Source organism: Abramis brama (assembly GCF_963993115.1).
Source record: "Abramis brama genome assembly, chromosome: 16".
In the NCBI taxonomy this organism is placed as follows: Eukaryota; Metazoa; Chordata; class Actinopteri; order Cypriniformes; family Leuciscidae; genus Abramis; species Abramis brama.
This window is the reverse complement of record NC_139978.1, coordinates 2,251,061-2,271,001: the sequence shown is the minus strand read 5'-3', so window position 1 is coordinate 2,271,001 and position 19,941 is coordinate 2,251,061. Positions and strand designations below refer to the sequence as shown.

At 41.8% G+C, this 19,941-nt stretch overlaps 1 protein-coding gene across 1 annotated transcript in view; it reads left to right on the top strand.

The window, feature by feature from the left end:
- The window catches only part of LOC311066115 (zinc-binding protein A33-like), a 29,089-nt gene extending 9,870 nt beyond the window's left edge, over nucleotides 1–19,219 (top strand). Inside the window, exons 2-5 of the mRNA XM_084087120.1 lie at nucleotides 10,045–10,182; nucleotides 10,260–10,282; nucleotides 10,364–10,482; nucleotides 18,023–19,219. Of these exons, the coding sequence (XP_083943246.1) occupies nucleotides 10,045–10,182; nucleotides 10,260–10,282; nucleotides 10,364–10,482; nucleotides 18,023–18,519 (777 nt within the window). The 3' untranslated portion in view covers nucleotides 18,520–19,219. The remainder of the gene's footprint in view (nucleotides 1–10,044; nucleotides 10,183–10,259; nucleotides 10,283–10,363; nucleotides 10,483–18,022) is intronic.
- Nucleotides 19,220–19,941: the final 722 nt, after the last annotated feature.

The following is a 19,941-nucleotide window of genomic DNA, read 5'->3' as shown; positions in this document are numbered from 1 at the left end:
TTTCATCACAGGAATAGCGGTGAGACTCAGATCGGCACAATGCGCAATGACTTGTTTGCAATTGATGAACCGCCTTCACAACCAGTGATGACCACATTTCCTGTATAGCCATCTGTTGTTGTATATGAAGAGTTTGGTTTCAAAATGCGATAAATCCATTATGATTAATTTAAGTAATAGGCTAATGTGTTTTACCAATAAAGTGGAAAGATGAAAACCACTATTTTTTGTTTCAAACTTTCACATAGCATATTTAGATTATAATAACATAAAAATTTCAAATCCAGATTTTGATTTTCAAATATTTATTATAAAAAAGGATTAGATTCTCCCCAAAATGCAATAAATTCATGACAGTTTTTTTCCCCAAATGCAGTTAATCCACTGAATCAATATAAAAGTTATTTTTCATATTTTTACTGTTGAAAATACACAACAAAGTAAGTTGATCCACATATGACAGCCACTGCACTTGGTCAATACTAATCTTATATAACTTACAGGTAGGCTAGGCTACTGGACTAAAAATAGCCGACATTAAATCACCATCGCTAAGAAATACCTCCTGAACTTTTTTTTGACGGCGTTCAGCTGTAAAATGGCTTGGTCCTGCTCGGTTTTCGTTGACTTTGAGTAAAACAAATGAAAGTTTTCCAAAAGATCCCCTGGGGTTAACGTGTCAGCGTGACAGAAGTTTGATGCTGTCGTGTGAGAACAAGCAACAGTCTGCATTTTTCCTCCTCCCGCGTGCCTCATCTTCTTAATCTCCTCAAGTAGTTTTTTATTTATGTTTTTGTGGATCACAAAGTAGAAGGAAAACTAGGATGCCGGGTTTATTCAAAGCGCCGCCGTTACAGTTTACAAAGCGTGGAATGGTGCGCTCACTGCGCTATGATTAGTTGAGTGCAGGGGCGTAGTTTGTGTGTGTGTGTGTGTGTGTGTGTGGGGGGGGGGGTATATTAATATCCAAACTATAGTGAAACACTATTTATTAGCAAGGTAACTTAGATAAGCAGTTTAAGACATTAAATTCGTAAGCATTTACAGTGGTTAAGACTTCTGTGTCACGGTCGTAACTAGGGCGACCAAACAAACGCTAGTGGGCAAACATGTGAATTGCAGTTTGTAAACAGTTACATGTTACAACACTGTTCAAAGAATATGCACGCACAGTCGATTATATTACGTGAAATGTCGGCGCATTTCAAAAACTGTACAAATAAGGGACACCACTTGTAGCTGATTTTACGATGTGGGGCTTCACTCAGTTGTTTAGAGTGAGATTAACTTTAAGCAAGCAACAGCTTTGCGCTGAAATAAATTAAGCAATGGCGATCTCGGGGGATCGTCTCAATTCTGTCTATTTTATGCAATTTTATCTGAGCACACAAAAACAACAGGGTTCTTAACTGTTGGTTAGGTTTCAACGTCTAAAATAACTCCTATTCAATTACACTCGGACACACGCAGATAAGCACGTATTCATTGAACAGACACAAACAGATAAGCATGTAGTTTATCACAGTGATAGCAGTGTTTGCACTTTCATTTAAACACCTAATAGTTATACCAATTACATGAATTATATGGTATCTAAGCATATTAAACACACATATAAGTTGCAGACACAATATAGAGTTATGTAGTTGATTGATGTTTGAAGTCAATCAAGAATTGTTTTGGGATGACTATGTATTGTTATAGGTAAAATCTCAGTTCTCTGTGGTTTGAAGAGATTTTACACTCTGGGTCATTCAGAGTTCCTTGAGAAAATGGAGGTCTGGTTTGTGTATCTGTCATGGGATCCAGCGACTTCTGCTGTTATCTTGATCGGGCACTGAGTTGTGCCATCTCTGAACCAATCAGTCTTTTGAAAACCATCTCACATTGACAAGTTCTTCCATTAGTTTGGCCATAAAAAGTTCTAGCCTGGCTGGAGCCTGGATGGGTGATTTGGGGTCTGGAATGTTGAGTTCCCTTTCGTTGTCACTCCGAGTTACGTCGGATGACGACGAATGGGGTTTCGCTTAGAAAGCCTATCATCTTCGAGTATATAAAATGAGCCAATGGCAAAGAAATGCCATGGGTCTGCGGAATTTGCATAGCGTATCTCCGCCCCATGCAGGGGGTAAGGAAGTGCGCGAGCAACATGCAGATATGTTTTCGCTTCGGAGCCAAGAGTTTTCTTCACTCCTACAAGCCATTCTGTATCATCTTCACTCTACTAGACGAGCGGCTCTTTAGTGTGTTGGTGTGACCAGCGAGATCGCATTGCCTGCTGCTGATCTGTGCAGTGATCTGCCGACAGCGTGTGTGTTTCTCCCTGGGCGCTTCAGCACTCTGCTGAGCTTTTCCTCTTTCTAAAAGAGCTGCACGTGGCACGTCTTTTTCAAGACGGCTCGCCCGTGTATTACTGGATGTGGGCGCGTCACTCATCTGTTTAACGGTCGCGAGCGCTGTTTTGCATGTTGGGATGCAAATGAGTCGTGGATGAGTCATGAGTTTTATTGTGGGAACATGACCATCGCGATGTTTATAGATCGAGACTCATTAGCCGCGTTTCCACTGTCGGGCCAGGGCCGGGCCGTGATAGTGCTTGCCAGGGCCAGTCGCGTTTTCCACTGTCACTTCCGGGGCTGGATCGGGGCTTACTCTGGGCCAACGGCCAGGATTTCTGGCCCGTCGAATACCTTGGGCCAAAGCGGGCCAGCTCGGGCTAGAGGAGTGGTTACCAACAGAGGAGGAGTTTACCATTGGGAGACGGCAGCGCCGGATGATTCTGTCAGCATTAAAGACTTAAAAATAAAATCGCGTTCATGTTTGAATGCCTTCTGTTTGTGATGCAAAAGACTATGCGCGCTAACCGTTACCATAGTAAACGCTTGAAGATACGCATAGTAAAAAAAAAACAGCGAACGCTTGAAGAAATCAGACCAATCTTAAAGGCTATCACAGTCATGTTTTTATTTTATCTGTCATAGCCTACGTCTCATCTCTTTAAACCGGACTATCATAAAATAAAATAACTTTTTTTTTTCGGGAGCTTCCTCTGTTTCTCTGAATGAAAATATCTGTATGGGATTCAAGAGAGCGCTAAAGCTCCTCAGGTCGTATGGCATATATTTGTAAATATGTAAATATGTCCTGTAACTACCAGATAAAGAAACAGACGCGACTGAAAAAGTAAGTGTGTCCTCTTTCTTTTGTGAAATAGACCTAACGGTAATTTATTTCTGAGTGACTAATGTGCAATTTTGACATAAATTAATTCATTATGATCAATGTATCACTTTTTATTGTAAACCTGTGGTAAAACATCAATGCTTGGCTTTTAAATATTCAAGTAAACAAAAACAAAAAAAGGCTAGCAAACGGCCGCTTTTATCGTGTTTGTTTTCAATGCTGTTTCCAGTGATTTCTGATTAGTTTTCTGATAAAACTTCCATTTGTTGGTGAAATGATGGGTTATTGTGACGTTGTTCCAGAGAGGCGTGTTACGGGCGTGTTTTAGTGAAGCGCTGTGGAGCTTCTGGCCCGACAGTGGAAACGCAGGCCCGGTGCTATTGGCCCGGCACGGCCCGTTTAAAGCCCTGGCCCGGCCCTAGCCCGACAGTGGAAACGCGGCTAATGATCTCCGTGTGGGTAGAGTCCCCTCTGTCACACCCCAATCTATCTCTTCCTACGAGTGGGGATACTTTGGCTGGTGGCCAGGGTGATCTGAGGGTTACAGTGTGGCATAATACTGACGAGCATTCCTCTGGTCTTGCCCCCCTCCACATCGCAAACCGTGGGGCTTCCGTGTGTGCCTGGTTCCTCTCGGGGACCCAGTGTTTTCATTCGGGGCTCCAGCAGGTGGTGTCATGTCACTCATAGCATCACAAGGCGGGCTTGATTCCTCTGGAAATGAGGATTCGACTGCGTTGCCTCCCTCTGGAGTGTCAGCGTTAGTCGGGTCAGATCCAGAGCTGATGGCCATGCTTTCCCGGGCAGCTGAAAGCATCAGTTGGAGTGGCGCCGCCCTCCCCCCGAGCGCTGTAGGCTTCCCGGATGTGCATCAGGACGCTTCCGGTCCGCGGGAGTCCACGTGACTTTTCGCGGCCCGCGGGCGTTCTCCGCCTTCGCTGCCCTTGATCGTGAGGTGATCTTGGTCTGTATGTTCTCTGTCACTATTGTGACACAGGCATGCAGTCCTGTGTGTCGCCTTCACCTTCGAGGCAGTGCTGACTCGGGAGTTCTGTCAGAACCGGCCGCAGTGGAACGCTAGTCCTTCCCTGGCCAACACTGACAGAACGCGGAATCTCGACCACGCCCCCTTGCTGGGACGCTATGCCTCCCATGCCCGGCCTGGTCGTTCCGCCGCGCACATTACTGACCATGCTCTCGGGCGACATCGGTACCTGCGTGATCCCGGGGCCAGGTGATGTCCACAGCTGTGGTCCAGGAATGGGCTCAGCCAGGTTGATGTGAGGGGGTCTGAGAATTCATTTTCTCAGCTCCCCCATGTCCCAGGCTGGGCTCCTCGGCGGTGTGGTTGAGGACTGTACCCTACAGTCTTTTGACCCCCCCAGAAGCAGACCGAGGCCTTCTGCACCGACGGTCATCCGTCCGTGCGGTCTCCTTAGTCTACTTCCCGCTGAGGCTGCCTCTCTGCGGCTCCTCCCCTCGAGCCTTCACCGGCCCCGGGCTGGAGGGGGATGCAGGACCAAAGCTGACCAAAACGCCAGGCTAAGCAGCACTTTTGAGATGGGCAGCTTGGAGTTAGGGCTCAGTTCTTCTCAGGAGTTGGTAGCAGGGCCACTCCGTCCCCCGGTGGAGGGCCGGGGGAGAATCTCTTGTTTCAAAAACTGATGCCCCTTCCTCCGAGCCCCAAGAGGTTGTGGATGACAGTGCGCTCCGCTCACGAGCCTCACCACTCTCGTCTCCCTCTGTCGCCAGACCCCTGCCAGAGCACGCCCCCATGGGACGCTGGTCCTCCCCTGGCCTCCTCTGGCAGGGCGCGGCTAATGATCATGCCCCCACACCGGGCCGCTATGCCACCCATGTCCGGGCCGGTCATTCCGCTTCGCTGCTCCTTCAGTGTACGTCTGGTTCCCTTGACCCCGCTGGTACAGCTTTTGGAGCTTTCCCAGACTGTCCCGTTGGGTCGCGAGAACCATCAGGCTCGGCTACGCGATTCAGTTCGCGCGGTCTCGCTTCACTATGGTCGGTGGCAATGCCCCTGTCATGAGAGTGGAGGTCGCCACCCTACTGGCGAAGGGTGCGATCGAGATTGTCCCTCCAGCCAAAATGAAGTCCGGCTTCTACAGCCCCTACTTCATTGTACCGAAGGCAGCGATCGACCTGAAGGACACCTACTTCCATGTCTCCATTCTTCCTCGACACAGACCGTTTCTTCGGTTTGTTTTCGAGGATCAGGCATACCAGTACGCGGTTCTCCCTTTCGGGCTAGCCCTGTCTCCTCACGTCTTCACAAAGGTCGTTGAGGCAGCCCTTGTTCCCCTACGAGAACACGGGGTTCGCATCCTGAACTATCTCAACGACTGGCTGATCCTAGCTCACTCTCGAGACCAGGTTTGCGAACACAGTCAAGTCAAGTATATTTATATAGCGCATTTCACAATACAGATTGCATTAAAGCAGCTTCACAGCATTAAACCAAAATAACACAACAAGGTTTGTTTCTAGTGTAAATTTATTGATTGATGAAATTAAATTAAATATCCCCAAAATATCCCCAACTGAGCAAGCCAAAGGCAACAGTGGCAAGGAACCGAAAACTCCATCAAGTGACCTAATGGTGTCCTAAAACTCCATCAGGTGACCCAATGGAGAAAAAAAACTTGGGAGAACCCAGGCTCAGTCGGGGGCCAGTTCTCCTCTGGCATTTATGAACTAGAGGCCAGACTGTAGTTTGAACAGTAAGATTTAAAATGTTATATGAATGCCTGGCTGAAGAGATGCGTCTTTAATCTAGTTTTAAACTGGGAGAGCGAGTCTGAGCAACGAACAGTATCAGGAAGGCTATTCCAGAGTTTTGGAGCTAAATGTGAAAATGCTCTCCCTCCTTTGGTGGATCTGGATATCCTAGGTATGACCAAAAGCCTCGAATTTAGTGATCTTAAAGAGCGCGTTGAATTATAGGGCGATAGAAGATCTGTTAAATAGACTGGAGCTAAGCCGTTTAGGGCTTTATAAGTCAGTAGCAATACCTTGTAATTAATACGGAACTTTATAGGTAACCATTGCAGTGATGATAAAATCGGTGTTATATGATCATATTTTCTTGATCTAGTAAGAACTCTAGCAGCTGCATTTTGGACTAACTGTAGCTTGTTTATTGAGGATGAAGGACAACCAGCTAATAAAGCATTACAGTAATCTAGTCTCGAGGTCATGAATCCATGAACTAACTTTTCTGCATCAGAAACTGATAGCATATTACGTAGCTTAGCAATGTTTCTAAGGTGGAAAAAGGCTGTTCTTGTAACATATGAAATATGATTTTCAAAAGACAGGTTGCAATCGAGTATAACACCCAGGTCTTTTACTGTAGAGGATAAAGTAACAGGACATCCTACGATGTTAAAGTTGTATTGTGAGAGGTTTTGTTGGCGGTTTTTTGAACCGATAAGTATTACCTCTGTCTTGTCTGGATTTAATAAAAGAAAATTACGCGTCATCCAATCTTTGATATCTTTAACACATTCTGTCAATTTGGATAATTTAGCGTTTTCATCCGGCCGTGATGAAATATATATTTGAGTGTCATCAGCATAACAATGGAAACTAATTCCATGTTTCCTTATAATATTTCCAAGTGGCAGCATATATATTGAGAATAACAGAGGGCCCAACACAGATCCCTGCGGCACTCCATAGTTTACTGGAGTTAATATCGATTTTTCTCCATTTAAAGAGACAAAATGGTAGCGGTCAGATAGGTATGATTTGAACCAGCTTAATGCTTGTCCTTGAACACCAGTATAATTTTGTAGTCGATCTAAGAGTATTGTGTGATCTATAGTATCGAACGCAGCACTTAGATCAAGTAAAACTAGTATTGAGAAACAGCCTTGGTCAGAAGCTAAAAGTAAATCATTTGTGATTTTAACGAGTGCAGTTTCAGTGCTGTGATGCGGTCTGAATCCAGACTGAAACTTTTCATAGATATCATTTTCTTGCAAGAAAGAGCCCAGTTGAGCGGACACCACTTTTTCTAATATTTTAGACATAAATGGAAGATTTGAAATGGGTCTATAATTTGCTAGGTTATTAAGATTTAATTGTGGTTTCTTAATGAGAGGTTTTATAACTGCCATTTTAATGTTCTAGGAACATGACCTAAAGATAAAGATGAGTTAATAATATTGAGGAGAGGCTCTTCCACTACGGGTAACACTTCTTTCAGTAATTTAGTTGGTATAGGATCTAATAAACATGTTGTTGTTTTAGATGAAGTGATAAGTTCATTTAACTCTTTTTGTTCTATAGTTGTAAAGCACTGTAATTGTTCTTGAGGGGTGATAATTGAGGCTGAATTATAAGGCGCGATTGTAATCCCATGGTCGAACCTCAGTTTTCTACGGGCCGGAGTGCCCTTAGATCGAGTTTCCAGGCATGTTGTTGTATCAACAGATGCCTCAGCCACGGGCTGGGGTGCCATGTGTAATGGACATGCTGCCACGGGCTCCTGGACAGGACCCCAGCGCCTTTGGCATGTCAATTGCCTCGAGTTGCCGGCTGTACGCCTCGCCCTGCACCGCTTCCGTGTGCTGCTCAAGGGTCAACACGTACTAGTCCGATCAGACAATACCGCCACAGTAGCGTACATCAACCGTCAAGGTGGTCTACGCTCCCGCCGTATGTCGCAACTCGCCCGCCACCTCCTCATATGGAGTCAGAAGCATCTGAGGTCGCTTCGAGCCATTTATATCCCGGGAGTCCGGGACACCTGAACCAGGCGGCCGACGAGCTGTCTCGAGTTCGCCCTCTCGCTGGAGAATGGCGACTCCATCCCCAGTCGGTCCAGCTGATTTGGGATCAGTTCGGGGACACACAGGTAGATCTGTTAGCCTCCCACGACTCGTCCCACTGCGACCTGTTTTATTCCCTCTCCGAGGGCACGCTCGGCACGGATGCACTGGCGCACAGCTGGCCGCGGGGCCTACGCAAGTATGCGTTTCCCCCAGTGAGCCTTCTTGCGCAGACCTTGCGCAAGATCAGGGAGGACGAGGAGCAGGTTATATTGGTTGCCCCGTATTGGCACAACCGCACCTGGTTCCCAGAACTAGTACTCCTCGCGACAGCACCTCCCTGGCCTATTCCTCTGAGGAAGGACCTGCTTTCTCAGGGACGGGGCACCCTTTGGCACCCTCGTCCCGATATTTGGAACCTCCACATGTGGTTCCTGGACGGGAGGAGGTAGGTTTGAGTACCCTACCACCAGCGGTGGTGGCTACCATCACTTCTGCTAGAGCATCGTCCACGAGACATGCCTATGCGTTGAAGTGGAACCTCTTCGTCAACTGGTGTTCTTCTAAACAACAAGAACCCACGCAATGCCCGATCAGTGTCGTGCTTTCCTTCCTGCAAGAGGGGTTGGAGCGAAGGCTGTCTCCCTCCACCCTGAAAGTGTATGTTGCCACCATTGCCACACATCACGACGCAGTTGATGGTAAGTCTTTGGGGAAGCATGACCTGATCATCAGGTTCCTGAGGGGAGCGAGGAGACTGAATCCTCCTCGTCCTCCTCTCGTACCCTCTTGGGACCTCTCAGTGGTTTTAACTGCCCTGCAGAGTGCTCCCTTTGAGCCTCTGCAATCAGTGGAGCTTAAGTTCCTGTCAATGAAGACAGCTCTCCTGGGTGCATTGGCCTCCATCAAGAGGGTAGGGGACCTGCAGGCATTCTCGGTTGACGAAGCGTGCCTGGAATACGGGCCGGCTAACTCTCACGTGATCCTGAGACCCCGGCCTGGATATGTGCCCAAGGTTCCCACCACTCCCTTTCGGGACCAGGTGGTGAACCTGCAAGCGCTGCCTTGGAGGAGGCAGACCCAGCCTCGGCACTGCTCTGTCCAGTACGCGCCCTCCATGCTTACGTAGACAGAAAGCAGTGTTTCAGGACCTCAGACCAGCTCTTTGTCTGTCATGGTGGGAAGCTGAAGGGAAAGGCTCTCTCCAAACAAAGGTTGTCTCACTGGATAGTGGACGCCATTGCTTTGGCTTACCAACAGCAGGGTCGACCATGCCCCCTTGGTGTGACGGCCCACTCCACTTGGAGTGTGGCCTCCTCTTGGGCTCTAGCGCATGGCGCCTCGCTAACAGACATCTGCAGAGCTGCAGGCTGGGCGACACCTAACACTTTCGCGAGGTTCTACAATCTCCGAGTAGAGCCAGTTTGGAACTAGGAACCCCCATTCGTCGTCACCCGACGTAACTCGGAGTGACAACGAAAGGGAACGTCTCGGTTACGTTACGTCTTCCTGCAACTTCCGCTGTACCGCTGGAACGCCTGAGTACAGTCTCGGCTCCTCAGCGAAGACATATCTGCATGTTGCTCGCGCACTTCCTTACATACCTTATATACTTATATACAGTGTGGGGCGGAGATACGCTATGCAAATTCCACAGACCCATGGCATTTCTTTGCCATTGGCTCGTTTTATATACTCGAAGATGATAGGCTTTCTAAGCGAAACCCCATTCGTCGTCATCCGACGTAACGTCTCCGTTCCCTACTCAGGGAACGAGGGTTACATACGTAACCGAGACGTTCTGTGTGGAGTTATCTTTGATCAAATCACCTGGGAGATTAATTTGTGTTTGGTTCGTTCTCAATCGCTACATAATTATTTTACAAAAAACAAGAAAATTCAAGTTCTTCATTCATACCCTCAGGAAATAAAGATTTAAGTTCAAAGATCCAGTAAATGACTAGCAGCAATCTGCTTCTGGGTCCGTTTTATGTCGGGTATCCGAGTTTATCTTGGATATTAATGATGTGTGTCGATTGAGATAATTGAAGTGAATGTGATCTGATTTCAGTCTCAAGCTGAGCACACAGAGCGTCAGATTAAACAGCAGTTTGAGAAGCTTCATCAGTTTCTCAGAGATGAAGAAGAAGCTACAGTCGCTGCACTGAGGGAGGAAGAGGAGCAGAAGAAGCAGATCTGCTTTCTGGAGGTCTGATTTCAGATCATTGGTTGATTGATTGATGATTGATTGAGTTCTTGATGATTAATGGTGTGTTTGTTCTGCAGGAGTTTCCAGTCTCAATGGAAAGGTGAGTGATCTGCTCCTGTCTCTGGTCTCTCTGGTTCTGATCCAAAGCCACTGCAGTTCTGACTCCTGAATGTTCTTCCAGAGTCCAGAGCTCACAGCCGGATCCACAGATGCCTTCTGGAGCTTTGATTCATGTGCCACGATACTTGGGCAACCTGCCGTTCAGAGTCTGGAAGAAGATGCAGGACATCGTCCAAAACAGTGAGTCTAACAGCAGGAGATCTGAGCTGGACATGATGGATGGGTGGAGAGTTAGAGGTTCTTCACAGACAGACAGACAGACAGACAGACAGAGATAGATGGATGAGTTTGGTGTTTGTTAGGAGGTTACACTTTAAAAAAATTAGTCTCGGAATAATAACAATAATAACTAGAATGTACATTTCTTGAAGAAAATGTGAGTGGTGCTTGCAGTGGCAAAACTCTGAACTAGGCAGATGCTAACACAATTAGCATTTTGCTAACATGATGCTAACACATTTATAATGTTGTTAACACGATTAGCATGTTCTTAGCATGATGCTAACACGATTAGCATTTTGCAAACATCTTTTTAACGAAATGCTAACAAGATTAGCATTTTGCTAACATGATGCTAACACAATCACCATGTTTCTTCAATGTTTTAGCAAGATGCTAATATGATTAACATGATGTTAGCATGATTAACATGTTGTTAGCTTGGTGTTAACTAGGGCTGTCAACTTTAGTCGTTTAGTCCAGTGGTTCTCAATTCCAGTCCTCGTGACCCACTGCTCTGCACATTTTGTATGTCTCTCTTATCTGACACACTCAGTTCAGTTCATGGAGTCTCTCCTAATGAGCTGATGATCTGGTTCAGGTGTGTTAAATAAGGGAGACATACAAAATGTGCAGAGCAGTGGGTCACGAGGACTGGAATTGAGAACCAATGGTTTAGTCGACTAATCGGTCGATGCCAATTTTTTTTTTCACCAATAAAGAAATTTTCATTGATTTACTCCATGATATTTATTCCTTTATAAGCAGTTATATATTACTGTATTCTAAATATAATTAGCCTATGTTTTATCCCCAACTTTAAATGCTTTAATTTAGGCTATTTTGTAACAGCGCCACAGTTTAGCGCAACACATAGAACACTCGGGAACCGCACCTGTGGCTGGCTGCACTGCTGCTTCGCGCTTAGTAAGGAATATACCGTATTTTCTGGACTATAAGTCACATCAGTCAAAAAATGTGTCATGAAGAGGAAAAAAAACATATAAGTCGCACTGGACTATAAGTCGCATCTATTTAGAAATTTATTTCACAAAATCCAAGACCAAGAACAGACATTTAATCTGGAAAGGCAAGTTATTCAACTACACAGTAGCACACAGAACAACAGGCTGAGTAGGTGTCCGGTGTGTTAACGCAACACATTAACAGTTATTCAGCTACACAATAGCATAAAGAACATATACCTGGGAGGCTGAATAGGCTAAATTAACATAAGTCAGCGAGTCCAACAAGCAAGTTACCAGTAAACAAGTTCACCAAGCTCCCGCGATCTCATTCCACATCACTGAATCCATTGAATTTTCTTCATCCTTGGGTGTCGCTTCTGAACAACTCCGCCAACTAGAGCGCCCTCTCGCGGCTGTAGACGGTAATGTTTTCATCTCAGTCTGAATTCATTTTGATATATAAGCCGCACCTGACTATAAGTCGCAGGACCAGCCAAACTATGAAAAAAAGTGCGACTTATAGTCCGGAAAATACGGTAGGTAGTTTTGCTGTATTCATTCAGTTAGAACACTAATTGTTTTGGCTTTAGTCGACAAAATGTCCAAGAAATCTAAATCTTTTGTCTGGCTGCATTTTACAAAAAAAGAAGACAAGACTGTGCTGGGCCACTTGCGTGGTGGAAAAATAATGAGGAGAGATATCCACGACTTGCTCGGGCAGCCAAACGCCTGCTCTGCATCCCTGCAACCTCCACTCCTGCAGAGTGCATATTTTCCAAAGCAGGATTTATTGTTAACAAGTCGAGGAGCTGTCTTTTACCCAAGAATGTGGACATGTTAGTGTTTTTGGCCCACAACATAAAAAAGGTGGACTGGGCCTGCAGATCTGTAAGTAGCCTTAACGGCTTTATTATGCTGACTAGTGATCGACCGATATATCGGTCGGCCGATAAATCGGGCCGATATTTGCGGGTTTGACGTGTATCGGCATCGGCCGATACGCGGCTGCTGCGTTCGCCGATAGTTTTTTTCCCGGCATTAATTACAGACAGGCGTCCGCAGGCAGCTCTGTGTTGCTGGAGACGCTGCAGTTCACGTGCAGCCCATGCACTGCCCCTCCCACACTAGCAGAGTGCTGGAAGCCTCTTCAAGACAACGGTTAGTTTTAAAATTTCAAAACATCTTTTTAACTGTTTGACTTAGCTGAAATACACTTTGAAAGTGGAAACACGTTGCTCTATATGTGCGTGCAACTATAGCTAAGCAAGTTTGTGGGTCCAAATGGAAAACGCGAATGCCTCATCTATAAAACTGCTTGTCATTGTATTTAGGGAGCTGCAAATAGCTACGTTTGAGGCTATCCATATGCATAAGGCAGCTGTTACAAACACTGGTCATAGGATTAAATAATGCCGACGTTGTTCGGTGATTCCGTTATATTTGTGGGAGTTTTATTCAGCGACTACCTGGCTGACGTTTGGACGCGTGCTCATAAAAGAAGTGACGCGGTTGTGACACGCACGCGATGCAGCGCGCTCGTTTGTTCCATAGACAGTATATAAACGGTTTGTCCAGGCGCTCCTATGCCGTGGTGAGATGAAAACATCTAAACTTGAATGCCGCAAGCGCACGCAGGTCATGTGACAAAAAACAACTGACCTTTCCATGACAACATCGAAAGCTCGGTCGAACGGCGGATCATAGCTGGACAGGGCGGGTTTTTATTTCTCATCTCCATAAATATATGTAGTCGTAAAGGGCAGGAAATAAATTAATCCTTACTTCCTCGTCATCATGGAGAGAGCAGTTCATGTTTGCATAGCAACAACAGACGCAAGCGCTTGTAGAAGCGGCGCGGCCGTGCTTTCCACACGTTTTAGACGCGATCCCTAATTCATAATAAACTTAGAATCTATTTGGTTTAAAATCGTTTTTGTTTTGTTTAAAATGGAGATCACGATTACATAGATCAGACAACTACACAGAATAACATGTTCCAGTCAAATTATTTTATTATGCTTAAATATTTATATTCAGAATTTATTTTCAGAATTTGAATTATGCTTAAATATTTATTTTCAGTATTTTCAGCACTGAACTTTTTTTTAATATTTGTCAAATATTGTTTTTTTTTAAGTTCAATAAATGTTCCTTTCTTAATTGAGACTTGTAACAGTTGTTATCATTATATATTATATACATGTCATTTTTATGATGTAAACTGAGTGAGCAAAAGCAGTATCGGCTCCAAATATCGGCCCAAGAAAATCGGCAACCCGTATCGGTCATCGGCTAAGGCTGATGAAAAAAAATCAGTATCGGCATCGGCACTAAAAAATCCATATCGGTCGATCCCTAATGCTGACTCAATAGATTGTGTTTTCTTATGTTTTTGTTTTTATTTGTACACTTGGCGCGTTTGAAAATAGCCTAAATAATGTAACAAAACGAAAATAAACCTATAGGCCTTCCTACTGTACAGCCCATTATTATTAGGATTGTTTTTTAGGCTATTTGGGTTTTTTGTGTGTTTGTTTTAAAACGCCTAGAACGCCTGGACAAAAGTTAACCCATAGCTTTGAAAGTAAAGAAAAATATACAGCCTGTATAAATGAGAGCTTTTGTTAGGATTTTTCATTATTTGGCAGTTTTAGATGTTATATTTTTTTGTAGCGTGTGGTGTGGTCAGGTGTGCGATTGTGAATGTCACTATAGACCAAAGAATTGTATTATTATTATAGTTTTATGTATTATTGATGTTTTTTCGTTGTTGTTTTATAAATGCTCTATGACAATTGTTTAAAGGTCCCATTCCATGGATTATTTTTATTATTTTATAATGTTTCCAGGGGTGCCCTTATAATGTTAGTATGTTTTTTAGATCAAAAATTGTTATAATTTAGAAATAAAAGGCATATTTCCTAGCCTGATTTCATTCCCTGGTTTGAACACTCTGTTTGAAGGGGCGTGTCTGCTGTGAGACTTCAGTGTAAACGCCCTCTGCTGTGATTGGCTGACATGCTTGCATATGAAATATCTGGCATTACATGTGGAACTATCTGGAAAACTTTTACTATTACAGCTATTATACGTTTTTACTATTACAGCTATCTGGATTAACGAATCGTGAGAAGTTTAAGTATTTAGATCTATTTCAATCACATAAAAGGTTGCAGTGATGATGAGCATATAAATTGTCTCTGGCATTGAGCAGATGACAGCCTGTTGATCGCGTGAAAAAAGATCTTATCATTGCAACGCAGTTTCTGCACTCTCACTAATGATTTCACCAATGCAAACATGAGGTATATAAATACAGTAAGAGCTTCGTTGTGCAGTGTAACAGCGTCATTGATTTCATAACGAGTTTTGGCAAGTGTCCAGATAAACTCGCGCTGTGTGATTGACAGATTGGGCGATTGGAAAGGGACTGTTCTTTGATCGCTATCTGTATATTAATCACAGTCTAAGTAAGATTATTTTCATCCTACTAAGAGAAACGATGTGAAGTTGATCGCTACTTCCATATTAAATCACTACTTACCGCTTGCTGGAATATAGTTGAAATTGCCCCCTTCGTCAGTATGAAACGCTGAGAGAAGCCTGCTTGATATTATCCCAGGTTACAAAAACAGTCCGTGGTGAAATGGACAGAGCACACTAACAACTTCGAATTAAACTTTTGCGGTATCCGATTATAGATAAACATCAACCGTCTGTTGACATTTCGCCATCAATACGCCTGTGTTCCTGTGGGCGGAGGTTACGGTTCTAGTGACATCATTAATGCAGGTAGTAGAGGGGTGTAGTCCAATCGAGCCGTTTTTTGTAGTCAACTTCTGTTAAATAAAATATCTCGCTTGGCATTGAACTTTGAGCTTTATAATTTTACAGATATTATTTATACTCTAACAACAACATTACACACTAACTAAAATTTGAAACATGGGATCACGTAGAACGGGACCTTTAATAAATGTTAAATCAAAATGCAAAACATTGTGTCTTTTTTTTTTTGTCGACTGATCATTGCGCAGGACAGGACTTTGGTTTCACTAAGCATTTCTTTTTCTTTTTTTTTTAATTTTTTTTTTTCAAAAGAAAATCATTTATATAACATACCGAGGTAAAAAAAATCCCAGATTTTAAGGTTAACACATTTTCTGTATACAACTTTCTTTTAAACATTTTTCCACCCACCACCCTCATAGGGATATAACAGCAACATAAAAATTGAAAAGAAAGAAAATTGAGGAAAAAAAAAAAAAAAACATAAAATAAAAATAAATAAATAATTAAACAGCGTGAGTACAGAACTTGATCTACAAGGTCATATCATTTTCCAATACCTAAAAGTAAAGGGCACCAGAATTCATTAAAAAGATGTCCACGGTTATATTTCTCCAAAGTCAGTTTTTCTAATGGCAGAAATGAAGACAATTGGTCAAAAAAAGTCTTAAGAGATGGAGGGGAAACATTCTTCCAGTATAAAAGTATGCATTTTTTTGCAAAATAAGATATCAAAATAAATAACCTGCATTTTTTCTGATCTAACTCTAAATTATCAATATCATTTAAGAAATATAGACTGTTACTCAAGTCAAAATGCTTATCCAAAACTAACTGAGTGAAAGAATGAATTGATCTCCAATAGCCTTTTAAAAGACTGCAGTCCCAAAACATGTGTAAAAATGTCCCATCCATATTTTTACATCTCTGACACACAGCTGGAATATCATTTGATATTTTATGCATTTTTAAAGGTGTTAAGTAGGTTTTGTGGATAAACTTAAAATTAGTCTCCTTAATCTTAATACTTGTGAATGGGAAATTAATTCTATTACAAATATTTACCCATACATCATCTTCAAAGGTTCTACTAAGATCTCTTTCCCATATTATTTTTAAAGGTCGGAAATAAGATTGGGATTCTTTTGTCAAAATATGATAACATTTAGAAATCATTCCTTTTATTGTGTCTACAGAAAAAAAAAATGTCCTCCAGTTCTGACAAAAAAAGCCGTATTTTATCCCCCTTAATCAGAGAGTTAGTGACACTTCGGATTTGTAGATATTTAAAAAAATTGTTTATTAGAGATATCATATTCTGCTCTTAAATCAATAAATGATTTTACTTGCATTTTTTCACTCAAAAGATCTTTAAAATATAATATACCAGAATTTAACCATTGACATATATTGCCTGAAGGAATTAAGGTGTTAAGATCTGGATTTAAAAAGATTGGAGAATATATAGAAGTACAAGAGACAATACCAATTTTCTTTCTACAATCTTTCCAAGTTTGAAGAGTGTTAAGTACAGTGAAATGGTTATTCATATTTTTTATCTTTTCATAATTTTTAATAAATAACAAAGAGACAAGGGGCAGTGGTTCAAATTGATTTGATTCCATCTGGACCCACATGGATTCATGTCTTTCTTTAGACCAAGAAATCAAATTCCTAATTTGGGCTGCCCAAAAATAGTATTGAAAGTTAGGTACACCTAAACCTCCCAGAGGTTCAGGCTTCATCAAAGTCAACATACTAATCCGAGGCTTTTTATTGCTCCAGATGAATCTTGAAAGATGGCTATTAATTGAGTTAAAAAAGTCTACTGGTAAGAAACATGGAAGCATTTAAAAAAAAAAAAAAAGAAATCTCACTAAGCATTTCTTTGGTTGACTACAGCCCTAGTGTTAACATGATTAGCATGCTGGTACTGTGTTTTAGTAAGCATGTTTGACATTTTTCAACAGTTAGCTAATCGCTAATAGCATGCAGCTATTCTGCTAGTATGCATAGCATGATGGAAGTCCTGTTTGCTAGCATTAGTCAAAGAAGCCAACCACCATGTCTCTACGATGTTCTGGTGCAGAGATATAGGTCTTGCTGAACAGTTGCTAGGGTACTCTGCTTAGTTGTTAGGGAGTGGCTTGGCAGCTGCAAATGATGTTACTTCAAAGGCTGCTTGCCAGTATGAATGATATAAAGCAACCGCAACTCCTCTATGACATTCAGATTAGAAGATATCTTTCTCTGGATTTGGGTTGCTAGGGTGCTCGACAATGGTTGCTAGGGTGTGGCTAGGAAGTGTTGAAGGTGATTCATTATTGTAAGTCAAACACAACAGACAGTCATAATAAACTAATTTAAAACAAAACACAGACTATAAGAGCCAATAAAATGAAGATGATCAGATGCTGAAGATCAGACACACACTTACAGTTCTTCATCTACAGCATAAATCTCAACAGATCTCATTGATTTATTGTTATTTAACTTTCCCAAAGTATCAGTTCCTCTTGATGGACACAAATGTCTGAATCTCATATTTAATGTTTGTAGTTGATGCCGTTAAACGCTGATGATAAAAACGAGTGTGAAACTAATAACAGCACTGACAGTGATCAGAGGAAAATGTGTTTGATCAACAGGACGAGTGTCATAATTCATAATAATCTGTGTTGGGTTCACTCTTGATCATTATATGAAGATCAGAATAAAAGCATCTGTTGATTGTGTCTCATCAGCTCCTGTGATTCTGGATCCAAACACGGCTCATCCACATCTCGTCCTGTCTGATGATCTGACCAGTGTGAGATACAGCGGGAACTATCAAACTCTTCCTGATAATCCAGAGAGATTTGACTGTTATTACTGTGTTCTGGGTTCAGAGGGTTTTAACTCAGGAACACACTGCTGGGATGTGGAGGTTAAAGAGAGTTCAGACTGGACTCTTGGAGTAACTACAGCATCAAACCAGAGGAAGGGAAGTGTTTTCTTCAACACTGATGTCTGGTGTGTGGAGTATAATAAAAACAAAATGTATTTTCGTTCTAGTTTTCCTGTTCAACAGGCTCTTGATCGTGTGAGAGTGAATCTGGACTATGACGGAGGAACGGTGTCGTTCTCTGATCCTGTAACTAACACACATCTACACAAATTCACAACCACCTTCACTCACACACTCTTTCCATTCTTCTGGTGTTATGACTCTCTGAGGATCTTACCGGTCAATAGTCAGTAAACGTCACTCCTGTAGATCTGGATCTTCCTGCTTTCATCATGTTTCCAATATTTAATCCATATCTCATGAGTAAGAGTGCTGTTGATCTGAATATCAGTACGGTGGCTGTGATTGGGCCGTGATGATCACATGACTGATATCCAGCACTACAGCAACACTCAGATCAATAAACAAGAAGTTTTCATTTATATTCCACTTCACACATTAGACCGATTAGAGACCGTTTTAGCATTCATGTTTTCAGGATAATTGACATTTATCCGATTATTTCAGTCAATGTGTGTTTATTAATTTCTAACTTTTTTGCATCATAATTATATTTGATTATATACCATATTTTTTTCTTGTATTACATCAAATCACTGAAGCAGTAAATTCTGCACATTCTCAGTGTTTGTTCAACATGAGACTTAATTAATAATTATTTCAGTTATAGAGGAGAAATGATCATTTGTTCATTGGAATAAATGGATGTAAAAGGTTCTTGCTGATAATCTTGTGTTTTAAATAAATAAATAATATGTGATTATGTGATTTAATGCTCAGAGTGAAAGATTAAATGTTTGGGATGATAATTAGGGTTTAAGTCATGGAAACAATACTTTACAGACGTAACATGTTTATTTTACCTTTCTTTCTGCCTTTATTGGAAACTCCTTCAGTCTTCCTTCGTTTGACAGACGCACATTTGTAGTTTTGACGAGCGGCAGAATTACAAAAATAAGGAAGAATGATGTTTGAGAGGTAACATGTATTATTCTTACCAGTAGTGATACATAATTTAATATACAATTTAATTATATGAATATTATGAACATTTTTAATGGTGCTTTAACAGGATCAACAAATACAGCTTCTGTCATGTGACACCATATTTATTTGCTTTAAAACCCTTTCTCTCGATAAAAAGTGTTTCTTGTGTTTTGACAAAAGTCAAACTAGTTTTTCGCAACATTTGAAGTTAAATGGAAAAAGATTTGATGATCGATAATCAAAAAAAAAAGATTGATAATTGTCATTTCCATGTCGGTAAAGATTGATGCACTAAACTTTTTTCACAAACCTTTTTTTACTGGAAACATTAATCTAATATTCGATGCAAATCCACTTTGACACTTTAGTTGACTCATCAGATAATAAGCTCAAGAATTATTCCATCTATGTATTTTTTCTAACATATTGTCTTAAATTAGCTATATGGCAGTTTGATCTGTGAAGTATTTCTGCATTCCAGTATTATAGTTTATAAAAAATATTACATGATTTATTAATTACAGTGTTTACTTGGTCATGGGCCACTGAAACCACAGAGATTTCACCCTTCTTATATATATATATATATATATATATATATATATATATATATATATATATATATATATATATATATATATATATATCAACTTCCTTTCATGTTTCCCT